This window comes from Dinoponera quadriceps, unplaced genomic scaffold, assembly GCF_001313825.1.
Source record: "Dinoponera quadriceps isolate SergipeBrazil2010 unplaced genomic scaffold, ASM131382v1 scaffold192, whole genome shotgun sequence".
In the NCBI taxonomy this organism is placed as follows: domain Eukaryota; kingdom Metazoa; phylum Arthropoda; class Insecta; order Hymenoptera; family Formicidae; genus Dinoponera; species Dinoponera quadriceps.
In genome coordinates this window covers 1500470-1515243 of record NW_014554324.1, presented here as the reverse complement: position 1 = coordinate 1515243, position 14774 = coordinate 1500470, and the positions used below count along the sequence as shown (strand labels likewise).

Genomic DNA, 14774 nt, shown 5'->3' with positions numbered 1-14774 from the left:
TTGAACAAAATATACACGGTCGGCGGAAGAAAAGTTGCAATATTTTCACGCCGATAAATTTTAAAACGAATTCAATCAAGCAAATATTTCTTTTGAGATTAAAAATCATTGGATACTGCAACAACTGCTTTGGATATACGCAGAGAATTTTTCTCAAAGATATAAACATTCATGAACCAAAAGTGTACCGTAGTAGTCTTGCTTGGCTAGGATATATACTTATAAAGTCGGGACAATTTCAAGGCAATATGGAAAATTTAAATAGCAACACGAGCAACACGAGCAACACGATTACTACGATTGCCCAGGCCATGGTTTATGTCACGAACGCATCAAATACTAATCCGTCTTTCTACTGTTTCCAAAAACGCGCGTACACGAGAAGAAATGTTGTTAAATCAATAAAACTATCGACAGCAGTGTAAATCTTATTCAGTAGCAAATATCATTAAAACCACTATGTTACGCATTGTTTCGATAATTAAAATATTAGTTTCAATGATATCGCTATTGAATCAAGAAGATTTACTCCAATTGCGCTCTGTTAAAAATTCTAATGATTTAACAGTATTTTTTCCAGTATTATTATGTAGTACTATGCACTAGTACTATACGTTACATAATAGTTATTACTCGAGACAAAATTGTCTCTCACGTTAGTATTAGAAATAACTAATTCCATACACGCATTTTCAACGCGCAATCCAAGCTGCAGCGTCGAAAATTATGTTGAAATCATAAAAATGTTTAATTCAAGCAGATCAGATAAAATGAAAACATATCGCATCGTAGAAAGTATAATCTTCTGTATTTGTTGTATAATATAAAAGTGAATTTAATGGAACGTTAATTATCCGGTTTTCCCTCGATTTGTTGCTATCTTTCACGGGGATAACCAAGTTCAACCTGCGCGTTTTCTTTTTTATCTCACTTTTACATACAAGCCTTTACGAGGATGTTATCGCCATTCGATTCCATCGCGTGACTTTCTCCCTTTCAGGGACAGCATCGAGTTCGGTCACAAGCAATTATGCATTTCGGAAGAGTTGGACTCGCCGAATATGCGGGCGGAAGCGTATTTGAACTTAGCCAGAGCACACGAGAGGTTAGGTGCCCTGGATAGAGCGTTAGATTACGCCCGACACAGGTTTGAACATCTTTCATATCTTTCCGCAGTCTTAGTATATCAACACTTGTTCGAGAAGTCACATATATGCTGAAAGCAAAAATATCTAAAAAATATCTAAAAAATAAAAACATCTAAAAAAAATACCTAAAAAATAAAAAAATATTTATTTAGTGGATACTAATGACATATTTACTTATACAGTATGTATATTTTTACACCGAAAAGAAATTTGTCAAATAAAAATATATACAGTTTCTTAAATCTGTAGCTTTATATATGAAAACAAGCGTTTGTTTGTTCTATATATGTATATTTTAATAAAAGAAAATATGTTGTTATTATTCACCAAATGTATATTTTATATGTATATTTTAGTAAAAATAAATATGTTATTATTATCCACCGAATAAATATATTTTTTTTATTTCTTGGGCATTTTTTCCCTCAGTGTATACAATATAAAATATTTCTGATGATGTACTTCCGATTGTAAGATTAATGATGGCAATTCGGAATTCGGGGAAATAGAGTTGACTATGATTGATAGATGAATGTATGAAACACCAGTTGTCGACAATGCCTTTATCGACTATCTCTGTGTGTATATGTATGTGTGTATCTCGGGATCTAATGATGTCTATGATTTTGCATCCACGCAGCTTGTATAACGAGTGTGATCAGTGCGCCACAGCTGGATTAGTTCACTTAACCGTAGGCAGAGTCCACTTAGAGCTAGCGGGATTCTGCAAAGCCTTGGAAGCGTTTCAGAGAGCCCACAAAATCGCCCACTCCATTCAAGATCCCTCCTTAGAACTGCAGGTAATTAGGTCTCTTTGTTTGCCTTTTTCTTTTTCGCTCCAGCACGTCAAGCGCCGTGCATTATTTTCGTGACGTTTGCTAATTAACAGGCGGTGTAAAACGATTAGGAAAACCGCGTCACGCTCTTGGAAAATCCGATTTCCGCCTTGCCCGTTTCTTCTCCGCGTTATCAAGTTAGCCATCAGTTAATGACATCTTTAATCCATTTACAGTGTGTACCAAACTTTCCGAACTCTCGAACACGTGGGTTCTCCTTTCAGTGATTAGTGTTCTAAACAATATCGCAAATTGGGCTTCCTCTGTTTAGAGCTTAGAGAATAGAATATATTATTTCACTCTGGGAAGTTGGTAACTCCCTAGAGTGTATAACAAAACGTCAGAGGACGCCAGAATTAAACATTACGTAACGAAAATAAGTAAAATAAATAATTTGTCTTTGTGGAATGCAATTTTATAACATATCTATACAGAAGAAAAAAGTGCTAGAATCAAATAAACATAATTGCCTGTTCTTCAACCTTTTAAATCAAGTAATATTTTTATCAATTCAAATATATTTTAACAGCTTGCAATAAATACTTATTTGAACACAGTAATACCTTAATTTGTAAATGAATTACTGAATATAAGTGTAAAATAGTTCTAAATTTGAGATAATATTTACTAGAATTATATAATAATTATTTTCCATTGAAGAAATCTATTGATTTTAAATTTAAATTTTTCTATCCAGTAAATGTTTCCCAAAAAATAAATTCTGATGTTCACAATATTATGAATTTAATACTTGTCGTAATATTTGTAGTAATTTTTTTAATACATATAAGTAAATATTATTGTATATAGTCAATTATATTTTTTTCAATTATACTCCTCCCTCTCTCTCTCTCTCTCTCTCTCTCTCTCTCTCTCTCTCTCTCTTTAATAAATATCTGCCAAGAAATATTAGAGTAATCATTTTACTTGGATCAAGTAAATATTATTTGAACGGTAGCACTTTTTTAGTTTTTTTCCTCCTTTTTTTCATTTATTTACTATCCGTATCGAGTGATACAATGTTAATGCAATTTGAAGGAAATGCCATGTCGTTATTAAACCGTGTCACTTTTGTATCTTCTGCATACTTGCTTTCGCGAAATAAGGAGATGTCTATCGCAAACTCGTAATGTGGCGAAGAAAAGAAGATTCGAGAGAAAAGTTCATAAATGCTTCTCTTCTCCCTCGTGAAATATATTCAGATAAGGACTTGCGTGGAAATTTTCTCCGCGATGGTTTCTCCTCCAACTAGTCCGCTCGTGACGCGAGAACCGCCTACTCTGATAATTCGGTTTCTTTTTCAGGTATATGTCGGCCTGTCGGAGCTCTACTGTAGGTTACAGGACGCGGACAAGAGTGCGCGATACGCGGCGAGAGCTTACGATCTCTCCAGAAGTTTACAGCTGGGAGATCTGAATTCCCGTCATCACAGGGCGGCGTTATTACAGATGGCCGCGGCGCTGCGGAAAAAGGGCGAGCTAGGCGACGCTCACGATTACTGTTCGGTAAAGTTGCGAGCGAGAATTGCGCGGGAAGGAAAACTTACGTTGCTTAGAGATCAAAGATATGGAATCGCCACGGAAACTTTCGCCTCCTCGAACGACTTCGAGCGAATCGTGTCACGAGTATATCGCAAACTTTTCCACGGACGGTGTATATATGTATATGTAATTTTTTTTAATTTCGCAACATAGGGTTTAATCGCGACAATTTATTCAGTCCTTCGTCGAACGCCCGGATGCTCGCCGGAGTATCGTGCGTTCTGTCACGCACAATTCGCGAAAGTTGTCGTAGATGTTGCAAATGTTATCAAAATAAATTACAATAATTAACCGGTGCTATTATAATACGGATGCTCAACGGTTGTATGAAACCATTGCTTGTACATTGTGTATAGGAAGCGACGCGGCTGTCGCTAGTTTCCGGCGATCAAGCCAGTTATGCCCGAAGCATCCGTATTATGGGAGACATTTACAGGAAGAAGTCCGACATAAATGTAAGTTCGCCATAAGTTACTGTTACGGTTTTCCCCTGCTCGTATCTCTCGCGATGGCAGTTGTAGTAAAATTCCTCTATAGTATAACAACGTTATCTCGTATTTTTCCGTGTTTATCATCGATCATGTTAATTTGTGTAAATATAAATTATAAACATCACATGCAAGAAAAATGGAGAACAATAAATATCTCCTCTCTTTTCTCTTGCGTATGTTTATATAAACATTGGAATATAGTCGCCACGGGAAATAACGCCAATATATCTATTTGCATATTGCATCGAGAAAACATTTTTATAGGCGAATCTTTTTTATCGGCATACGCGTCAAGTGCTGTGACCCTATATCGGGCCCATTCACAGCCTTATTTTACATACAACACTGTCATACACGGTATCCTGTCATCAACGACAAAAAAAAACATCGTCATAACTGGGGCGTTCCTTTGCATGTCACGCATGCTATAAAAGCAATTTTAACGCTACGTCACGCTTGCAACGCATACCGCTTTCACCCTGTTTTAACGCTACAAACCTTTTTGAACACTGTTAAAAAGCAAATAGCAAAAATACTGTGAAACGTCCGATTTAAAACGATTCCAAATATTGGAGGATTGTACATATCTCCTCTGTTCCCTCCTCTTAATTTACACTTCTGCGTAACACGAGATATACAAGGTGAGGCAATAATCGTTGTTATTACCTCGGATATCTTCGAAATATGAGGATAGCAGGAAAATCTCATCTAAATTGATTAGCAATTGCATTGATATGCTGAGAAAAATGTCCCTGGAATAAACTGATTAAATGTTGTATCCGATTGTTTTTATCACAATCAAATGATGGATACCTTTGTACGATAAAGTATTCGATGAAGTTATTCGATACAACCATCGATGACCTAAACCTGACCGAAAAATTAGCCGCCCTTTATATATCCGTTGTAATTTTCATCGGATAAAAGTACAACTTGATTGGATGAAATGACAAAATGATCGAACATTGCGCTTGTTCGGATATACACTCATATATTACTTTTTAATTATCCGATCGGATATGATCTCGGATATTTTTCCAAGTATACCGATGTCCATCACTTCGAACATCTTCCGCAAAAGTAAGTTTTTCTCATCTCCATCTAGTCGTTCATATATGTTTGATTCTCGAAGATATTCACGGCGGTAATATTTATCGTCTCACCTCCCTGTATCGTCCGTTTCGATATTACACTGAGAAATTCTTGATGTGAATTCCACGTATGAAGTATAACTCCGACTTTGAACATTTCCGGAGCTTATACGGTTGTGTTTCCACGGACGCGAGGGAGGCGCCTCTCGAACCTGATCTGTCCTTTAGTTCGGCGATCGCGCGCACAATTAGCCTTTAGTTGACGCATCGCGTACGTCGACCCGCATCTCGGGACGATAACACCGGTGAGATAAAGATGGACATATTGCAGAAAGCGTTTCGACAGTACGAGAGCGCGATGGGCTCGGCAGCCGCGACCGGTGATCGGCTGTGTCAGATGGAAGCGATGGACGGCGCGGCGAGATGCCTGGAAGCTCTCAGGCTCCAGCACAAGATATGCAACTGTAGACCCCTCGAGTTCAATACCAGGCTCCTGGAGGTGGCGGGATCGGTCGGCGCCAAGGTAAACTGCCAATATAGATCGTGGATTGCGCTGCCCATCGTTCGTTCCATTTAACAGAAACAGAGGGGGAACTGGAGGGAAAGAGAGAGAGAGAGAAAGCGAGAGAGGAAAAGGGAGTCAGGAAAACGCGACGTACCGTGAAATCAATTTCCTTCCTTCCGTTAGACGTGAAAACTTGCAGGTTTTCTCCCTTTTTCTTCGGCCTTCGGAAATCGCAGTAAAACTTTTCGCACGTTGGGTATTTAGAACGAGCCGCACGTATCAAAGGGAAAGCAGATTCCCCTCTCTCCCTTTCACTTATTTTAAGTAGTATGCGTTCGTATGTGATGTAATATATATTACAGTTTTCAAGATTTAGAAAAAATCCTTTCTTCTTTCATTTTTTTCATGGATTTCTTCGGTTTCCTTCCAAGGAAAAATAGAAAACAACGATTTCTCTTTTAACTATATAATATTCAATTATTATATATTCATTATATAATATGTATTTATTTTTAATATTAGGGGTGATAGAGGGAAGAAAAGATGGTACTTAAAGAGTATTTAGAGAATCATTTGTTTAATAGTCCACTGTACGCAGTGAAGCTAACATGCCGATAGCCCGTATTTGTTATAACACATTTTTACTTTTGAGCATTTCGAAACGTTTTCGTGGTACATTTTAGCATTTAATTACGCATACTTCCTCATTCTTTTTAAACTTATGTGCATTATCACACGAATATATGTATACTTGAATATCTTGTTCATTATTTAATATCTTATCCCGTTGTACGCATTTCGAGTTACGCAAAGTTAAATGATATCATGGCATTTTGCTAATTTAGCCCCGATTGAAATAGATTTAATATAGACTTTTCTCGAGCTAAGATTAAATTTATTTATTATTTATTAAATTTATTATTATTTATTTATTTGTTTTATAAAAGTTGTCCTCCTTTTTTGTATTTGCCTTCTAACAAGTCAATATCTACAGTGAAAATTTACGATTATATATTCATTGTTGTTCCTTCCAAGATAGTTTATTTCGAATAAATGTATAAATTTGTTACGAAACACTTTTTTTCTTAAACAAAACTAATTTTTTATCTATTTTAGTGAGGGTCACATTATCACCTCTATTCCCTTTCGATTCATTAAGCGGTTAACACTTACAGTATTGCCACTTTTTTTATAAAACGTCCTAAGTAATAAATATTTCACAACTTTGAGTCTAGGATCAATTGAACAACACATCGACGAATGTAATCATTAAATTTTCAATTTAAAATACTGATTGTTAACAAAGCTATTGTAAGAAATGTAAATGGGGAGTCATAATACCATCTTCTCCTCTATTTATAATAAATTATGAAAATTATAGGTAGAGATTTCAATCGTATCGACAGTGGATCTTTCAGAACGGATCGTCGATTGAAAAATGAAAGATGCAAACGCGACGCGACGCACTAGTTTCAATTAAGAGGCAGCGACGCTCCGCGTGTTCCGCCGTCGACGTTTATCCGTGCGTGTAAATGACTATCGCGAGTTCCAATGAAATGCCAAAAGAGCCATCGGCGCACTACTACGCGACCGGTGCGTCGCACGAGCATTCCGTACATACATTACTACATTCATACCGTGTGCATCTCGAGTCCTCACGCTATTTGTGTCCACGAATCAATGGAGCCAGTTCTCCATTTGGACGCTGTGTATGCGCACACGTAACGCGAACGCAACGTGTGCAAGTTGATCTCAAAGTGCAAAGTATGCAGCTTTATCGACATTGTGATAGGGTTCGGGTGGAAATTATTGTTAAATCTGTATTAAGACGGTGACGCTTCGTCGTTCGTTGAAGGAAACGGAAAGATACTGTCGTATGAAATCGCAATGCAAGCAGAAATAGAAGTACACGGAGAGAATATTACAGTAAAATAACTATAAAGTTTTGTAACAATAACAAATTTGTGTGTTACAAACGGTCTAAATTTTTATGTTTTGCTTTAATATATTTGAAATATATTAAAAAACACACAAATATATTAAATTAACATATTCACCTTATTAATTATATTACTTTTTAACATATACACCTTGTTAAAATGGCGCAAAAATTTGAGTGGATCATTTACAGCATTTTTTACGATGTAAAGAACACACTAAATTTAACCGATTTTTAATTTAACGCATTTCATATGTCCCAAACGGACCACGCAAACTTTTGTGTTAATTTAACACAAGGTTGATATACTGAAAAATAAAACAAATATTATGTTAAAATTATCACACAATTAATATCCATAATATATTACACTGAAGCCGACACTGAATTATAAAATGTTATTTTAACATTTACACGTGTTGAATATCGACTCAACGCAAAATGTATATTGAGATAACATAAACACAATATCTTAAATGAATACACGGATATGTTAAAAATTTAACAGAAAAGTTTTAATAAAGACCGATTTTAACACAAGTACAAAATGTTTTTTGCCGCGTAGTGACATTTTGCTTTAATTGATTATCCTTTCGTTTCGCTCACATGCTATTCATATTTTAGTAATTGAAATCTACCGTTAAAAGATGTACCTCAATAAAATTGACTTGCCCCTTAGCAAGACAAATTCTACCGACAATCTATTTCTACAATATTGGCATACATGATAGAATTGAAAAAAATATACACGAAAAGAAAAACTAAAGTATTATCTCAGTGTGTAGATGAACAAAATCTTTCACAATTTTTCTGAACTACTAAAGAAGTTCCGAGATGGATCGAGCGTAGCTTTTGATTGTGGAAAATTGGGATTTCATATGGGCTAAAATGACGTTGGATTAATATTAAAGAAAAGAGATCGCTGGATTCAGGTTGACGTTGTTAAATGATAAGCGGGGAACAAACGTGGGCTGCTGTAGAGTAGCACTGTAAAGAAAGGGATTGCGCAACGGGGAAGCATATAACGCGTATACGATTCTCCGTGAGAGAGATGTGTATTCAGAAGAGGATTACGAGGCTCTGACTGCTTACAGCTCTTGGTGCGGACAGTTAGATCCAGACTGTCGCGAATCTACGGGTCTTTGGGAGATGAGGAGCAAAAAGGACATCATGAGAGACTGGCGACCGCGATGGAGGAAGATCTCGAGTTACGATGCGGAAGTTGTAATGAACCCTTCGGTCTGGAAGCTGATTCCCTGGAAGCGCTACCTTGCTCTCACATATTACACGCTAGGTAGGAGAGAAACTTCGAGGCTACATTCTGCTCTTGGGGATGGAAATGGAGACAAATCGTGCGGTAGAGTTCGCGCGAAGAATGCTCCTCGCCGCGACGTTATCGTAAACGATGTTTTTCGCAATGACTTTTTATTCACGTAGACATTCGTTATGGTAATCGATCTTTGTACGAGAAATCATCAACAGACCGATCGAGTGTAACGTTAAAAACGAAACACTGAATGTTCGATATCCTCCGGAAGAATATTTCTCTTGCCCTTATTATCTCGTAATAATTGCAGATGCGCGTACGACATCTTGAAAAGACGCGACAAGAAGAAAAAACGTTTATGTCCCGACTGCCACAAATCTGTCAGCTCACGACTGTACCTGCATTGCGAGGATCCTCACGGCATGAATACTTTAAATCATAGTTCCTTGAGTCTGGCGTCACTGAGGGCCAGCAGCCTAGCAACACTTGAGGACTGTCACGCAACGAGTAGCGTTTAAAAAACACAATGGATTACGTTTATTTTAACGCGTTGGCATCCGCATGCGATTAGATAATTTTAAGGGTCATAATTTGGATGAGGAGAAAAAGAGCCAACGGAAAGTAGTACGATGCAAAGAGATTTAATGGCAATAAAGAGTGCACGCCTCGAAATGCTCTGATGAATATTGCTTTCCCTCCCTTCTTACAATAAATTCGTATATCTTATCATCAAATAAGTCGATCTACGAGATAATTCAGCGGTACCAAGTATATGCAACGGAAATATCTGTAATAAGAATCGAATCTAGAATCTGAATAATTAATTTTCGTAAAACCCGCATTGACCCGCAACCTGTAGCTTTATGTGTTGCTGAGATATTAATTATGAAATTTTAAATATATCGATGAAAAAGTGCAGTATCAAATATATGGGATCTAAATAGAGGAGAAACACCAAAACCGACCATTCTGATTTTGGGCTCTGAAGCTCCGTCGAAGATAGAAAAATAAAATTTATGTGTATGGATGCAAATCAACATACTTCAATCATTTCATATTGTATCAAAATATAATGATAATCTTATGAAAATTATTACATTTCCTTGCAAATAACTATTTTTTTTTAATATATGAGAATTAATGCTTTCAGAAACTGGGCCTCAAAACCGACACATCTACGATGCTTATAGGAAATTATGAAAAAAGTAAAATAATAGTTCTGAAATTACATTTTTTTTCTACACTTATTATAAGAATGTTATTTTTAACTTTATATATTTTTTAAAATAAAAAATTTTATGATGTATATTGTTCTTTTATTATGTGAAAAGGATTCCCTAATGTCTTCTTTCCGACCATTTTAAATGAACAAACAAGAAAAACACAACAAAGTCAGTCACCAACGTCTTCAACTGTATTTTGTGAAATGATATTTTCAGGGAAAGTCCTACAGGCACATAATTTCAATCAAACACATCCAATCACAGTAATCCGTGATTGGATATCCCTAGACATAGGCCGCCATGATTGGATATGTCCGACTGAATGTCCAAATCTAAAGTAGAAACAACTAAGTTTCATGAAAACTGTATCGTGGCATTACAGATTGTCATGATAATAAATGCAGAATTCCATAAAACAAGTGAGAGAGATCATACATCGTTTTCATATAAATTTTTATTTTTGAATTACAAATTTCCCTATTGGATAGTGGATATCGGATGCACTGTGAATGTCGCTTTATGGCTCTGTGAAGGAGATCACAGTTACACGCGATGTTATGAATAACTTTCACTTCCGGTACGAACGGTTTCTCCAGGTTGAACGCTTCGTGTTTGGACACTTGTGTATCGTGCCATATTTCATTGATTATCGAGACTGATTATTTGAGATTATAATATACGAATATCTCGGCACGATACGTTCAACCCTAAACTACCTGAACCGGAAGTGGGGAGCATTAACAAATGCCGTGTGTACGCATGACCGCCATGACAGCTGATGCTCGTCGCAGTACTTGACGTTTGATCAGAACATGTTATTTTGCAGATTTCTTTCCCACAAATGGCAGACTCTTTTTTCGGTTTTGATACTACGCTTGGAGTAAGTACATACGCTTCTCGTGATCGCGAGAGATTTGCGCTCAACCGGCGCGAATCCCAGCAAGTTACGCGAACATAAATCTCCCTTGATAAACAGTCGCGTCGCGGCATACCTGTATCTTGTACTGAGAAATGTAAAAGTTTTGTCCTTAAAGCCGTCGCTGATTATTGCCTCGATATAATAATTTTAGAGCGAAACGATTCGTCCCACTGGTTTACCTTGAATCGCATTTTGTTCGTATTACTCCTGAAAATAATAGTATTGTCCTCCAAGTAGAGCAAAATTATGCAGTCTAACCTCACTTTTTAATTTTTCCTTACCCTAAAGGTCATTAACATCAAGCACTATAAGTTTAAATAGAGTTTGTCGATGAGTTTCTGTCTGTTTATGCATATTATTTTGATTGAAATTTGATTCCCATGGATCTTGTGTTTTGCAGTATGAAGCAGTATATTACGTTGTATCAAGAACTGTGACCTCATTGTAGCGCTTTTTCAAGGATGCTTGCCATGGTTTTTTCGTTTGTCGGATAAATTACATTGATATTTTCTAAAATTAGGATAGCGGTTTAGAGGACGGGTTGGATTGTCCACTGGAAGAAGACGATTTAGGTGAAGAAGAAGAATATGATGCCTTGAATGATGAAACATTCGGTCCCGATGCTACAATTGGCGATTGGGAGAAGGATCATGAAAAACTCGCCGAAATTACCGAATCAAGTCGTCCGCATAATCAGAGTACGACAAGTAAGAAGGTATGTTGAATTAATGTCTAAATTATAGAGATATCCTGTATATACTCGATATATTATCACCAGCTATGCAAAAACATGCTGTCACATATTTCTGCAAAGTAATATAGATGTCGGTATTTGTACGAAAATATGTATTGTGGATATATAATAAATATATGAAGATATACTGATATACAAATATGTTTCTTATACACTATTGTACGATATAAATATTGAGAACTATTGTATGACATATTATAGAACTATTGTGTGATAAATTGTGTATATGAACCTTATTGTGCAATCAGAATTTTGACTTTTTCTTTATCATAGCATGAATGATTGATAAATAATAATATTTAACAAACAAATGCATAGAATAAAAAAGAATATCTACATCTTTCCTTTAAATAAATAAATACTTAAATATATTATATGTTTTTTACGTGTACTTTATATCCTTTGCAGAATGGCGTTAACATAGATATTCGGGATAATTTGTCGCATTTGGTATTGGATGACAAAGTAGGAATAGTTCCACGTCCCGGCGTATGGAGTAGCCCTTCTGACCTATCTCTTCCCAAAGCTCGTCCCCGTTTATCTCTGCCAACTAACTTAAAAAATGCCTGTACAGTGGAAGAGTTGGAAAGAGGGCTCATTGCAAATAGGCCGCCACCAGGTCTCAGTAAACCACAAACGCAACAACAGCAGAAGAAGCCTGAGGGTTCGCTTCTCTTTGAGGCTTTGTCTTTGAATGAGAAACTTCAAATTAATGGCCTACCTCCACCGCTACGCTTTCCACCGGGATTGGGCATACCCGGAGCGCATCCCATGGTTTTACCTAACGTGAGACCACCTCCGCAATTTATACCACCTCCTAGATTACTACTTAGTGAGTATATTTGTTATTATCGCACTAATATAATATTGTGCTATTATATTGATTTATTATTAGATTTATTTGTGAATATATTTGCAAAGTACGAGTCAACAAATTTTGAGAAGTTTAATCAAATATTTCCTATTATTTATGGACTACATTATCACGAATTAGCTTCATGTTAATTATTCCAATATCAAAAGATGTCGTATATTAAATGCACTTTTATCCATGGAATATTAGCGCAAATAACTATAAAATGGATGACATTTTGGAAATCAGCGACTGTAAACATATTTCATAGATATTCCTATATATGTTTTATTTATCCCTCCCATTAGATCAACCTGGAAATATGTTACGTTATCCTGTACCGCATTTAATGTTGCCACACACAGTACAAAGGCAAACTCTTCACGGCTCCTATGGATTTCCTGTAAGTTTACCGCGCAAATTGTGCATATAATTATTACAGGGAAATATTTTCACGTTATTGGTGCATCATTATATTGAATTTCAGCAACCGCCACATCCCAACTTAGGAGGTCCACAGTTCCTTCGGCCAGATCACATGATGCCTCCATTTTCTAATAATCAAACCAACCATCAACAACATCAACATTCTTACTCACATTCAAGCAATCAGAGAAACCAGAATAGACCTTATCACCATAACGAGCAACAAGGCGGACATCAACCGTTTTTTAAAAATAATCAGTATCTTCATCGCAGTCATGACAGAAGTAATCAAAGACATTATCATAATCAACATTACCCTCCGAGCATTAATGGTATGAATGCTTCAGGAGAGTATGATGAATATGCAGGTCTTATGAGTAGTCGTGAAAAGCAATGGTTAATTAATATTCAACTGTTACAATTGAATACAATTCAACCGTATATCGATGACTATTATTATACTGTGTTCTGTGATAGACAGAATAAACAACATGCAAATCAAGAACAAAAAGATAGGAAGCACCATAACAACAACGGATATCACAGAGATCACAGGTACGCAGCAAAGTTCTTATATTTCTTATATAAGTTGATATAGATTTATATTTTATCTTATATAATTTATATAGATTTTTAATATTTGCGAATTATTTTTTTTTACTTATATCATGTAATAATGTAATCGCAAAATATACTTTGCACTAAACAACATGTGAATATTCATTTCTATAGGAATATTGTTATCTTTTTTTTTTGGAATTGTAAAATTCATAATGTTCTTGATTTATCTTTTTTTTTTATTGTTATAGAGATTGGGAGGCAAACCCACCTCAGACCATTTCAAGATCAACATACACGCCAGCTCAATTTGAAAATTCATTGGGCAAACTTCATTTTAGTAGTGTAACTGCACCACGTAAAATTATCGATATGGATGTTGTACCAAATAGCGACTCGCAGTCTACTCCCCAATCGCAGCAGAAAGATACTAAAAAAACACGGCAACTGCTTCTTGAAATTGAGAGGGTATATTACCAATGTTCTAACACAATCAGCGAGATTTAATATTTTGATAATATCTTTTCTTTTCATCAAGAAAAATTATTGTTTTTCAGCTGTACATAGTACTATTGAAACTTGAAGATTTGAGCAATCCTCTTGCTGTTATCCCGGAACCGCAACAACAGCAAGATGGGGAAGCTGAGACAAATACAAATAAATCTGAACCGGAATTAATCGGCATGATGCTATCGTCTCTACAACAATTAGTACAAGATGACAAATTAGCTAGTATGCTAAGTATTCGAAAAGGAAAGGTAAATTGACGTGCGATGAAACCCGAATCTTAATAATCATATTCGATGTATCGACACGTGTCTATACGTTTCAGACATTATTACTGCGTTTTTTACCTCATTTGGATGTAACAGAATATCAGGAGCAGTTAAGAGAATTATGGACTGCAATATTCAAAGGACTAGCTATAATAGGTCGTAGAGATTGTCATTTATTAACAAACTTTTATTCCGAATATCGAAGATGGCTTAATACTGTGAAAAGTTTTGATACGATACTCCGATTAGCAAGAGCGCTATCTGATTCGGCTGTACAACCTGTCAAAAATAACAGCTTAGCTTTTGCCCTTATGAACAAGGTTAGTTGTTGAGTAATAATTATATATAGTGGACATAAATTCTCCCACAGAAATTTTTCTCCTACTGAAAATATATAAAAAATGCTTCATTATTATTTATTATTATGTATATATATATATATATATA

At 35.9% G+C, this 14774-nt stretch overlaps 2 protein-coding genes across 5 annotated transcripts in view; both read left to right on the top strand.

Annotated features, from left to right (window-relative positions):
* LOC106746661 (43 kDa receptor-associated protein of the synapse homolog) overlaps window positions 1-9490 on the top strand; it is a 75546-nt gene extending 66056 nt beyond the window's left edge. For 3 of the 4 annotated variants that reach the window (XM_014623469.1, XM_014623477.1, XM_014623461.1), the window contains exons 4-10: window positions 1001-1147; window positions 1789-1948; window positions 3289-3489; window positions 3882-3980; window positions 5424-5630; window positions 8646-8845; window positions 9129-9490. In XM_014623469.1, coding sequence (XP_014478955.1) covers window positions 1001-1147; window positions 1789-1948; window positions 3289-3489; window positions 3882-3980; window positions 5424-5630; window positions 8646-8845; window positions 9129-9336 — 1222 coding nt within the window. In that variant the 3' untranslated portion in view covers window positions 9337-9490. The remainder of the gene's footprint in view (window positions 1-1000; window positions 1148-1788; window positions 1949-3288; window positions 3490-3881; window positions 3981-5423; window positions 5631-8645; window positions 8846-9128) is intronic. The other variant, XM_014623485.1, reaches the window with a different exon arrangement.
* Window positions 9491-10784: 1294 nt separating this feature from the next.
* Window positions 10785-14774, top strand: part of LOC106746473 (protein PAT1 homolog 1) — a 6533-nt gene continuing 2543 nt past the window's right edge. The window contains exons 1-8 of the mRNA XM_014623098.1: window positions 10785-10921; window positions 11481-11675; window positions 12123-12546; window positions 12876-12970; window positions 13055-13548; window positions 13803-14019; window positions 14109-14309; window positions 14384-14647. Coding sequence (XP_014478584.1) covers window positions 10883-10921; window positions 11481-11675; window positions 12123-12546; window positions 12876-12970; window positions 13055-13548; window positions 13803-14019; window positions 14109-14309; window positions 14384-14647 — 1929 coding nt within the window. The 5' untranslated portion in view covers window positions 10785-10882. The remainder of the gene's footprint in view (window positions 10922-11480; window positions 11676-12122; window positions 12547-12875; window positions 12971-13054; window positions 13549-13802; window positions 14020-14108; window positions 14310-14383; window positions 14648-14774) is intronic.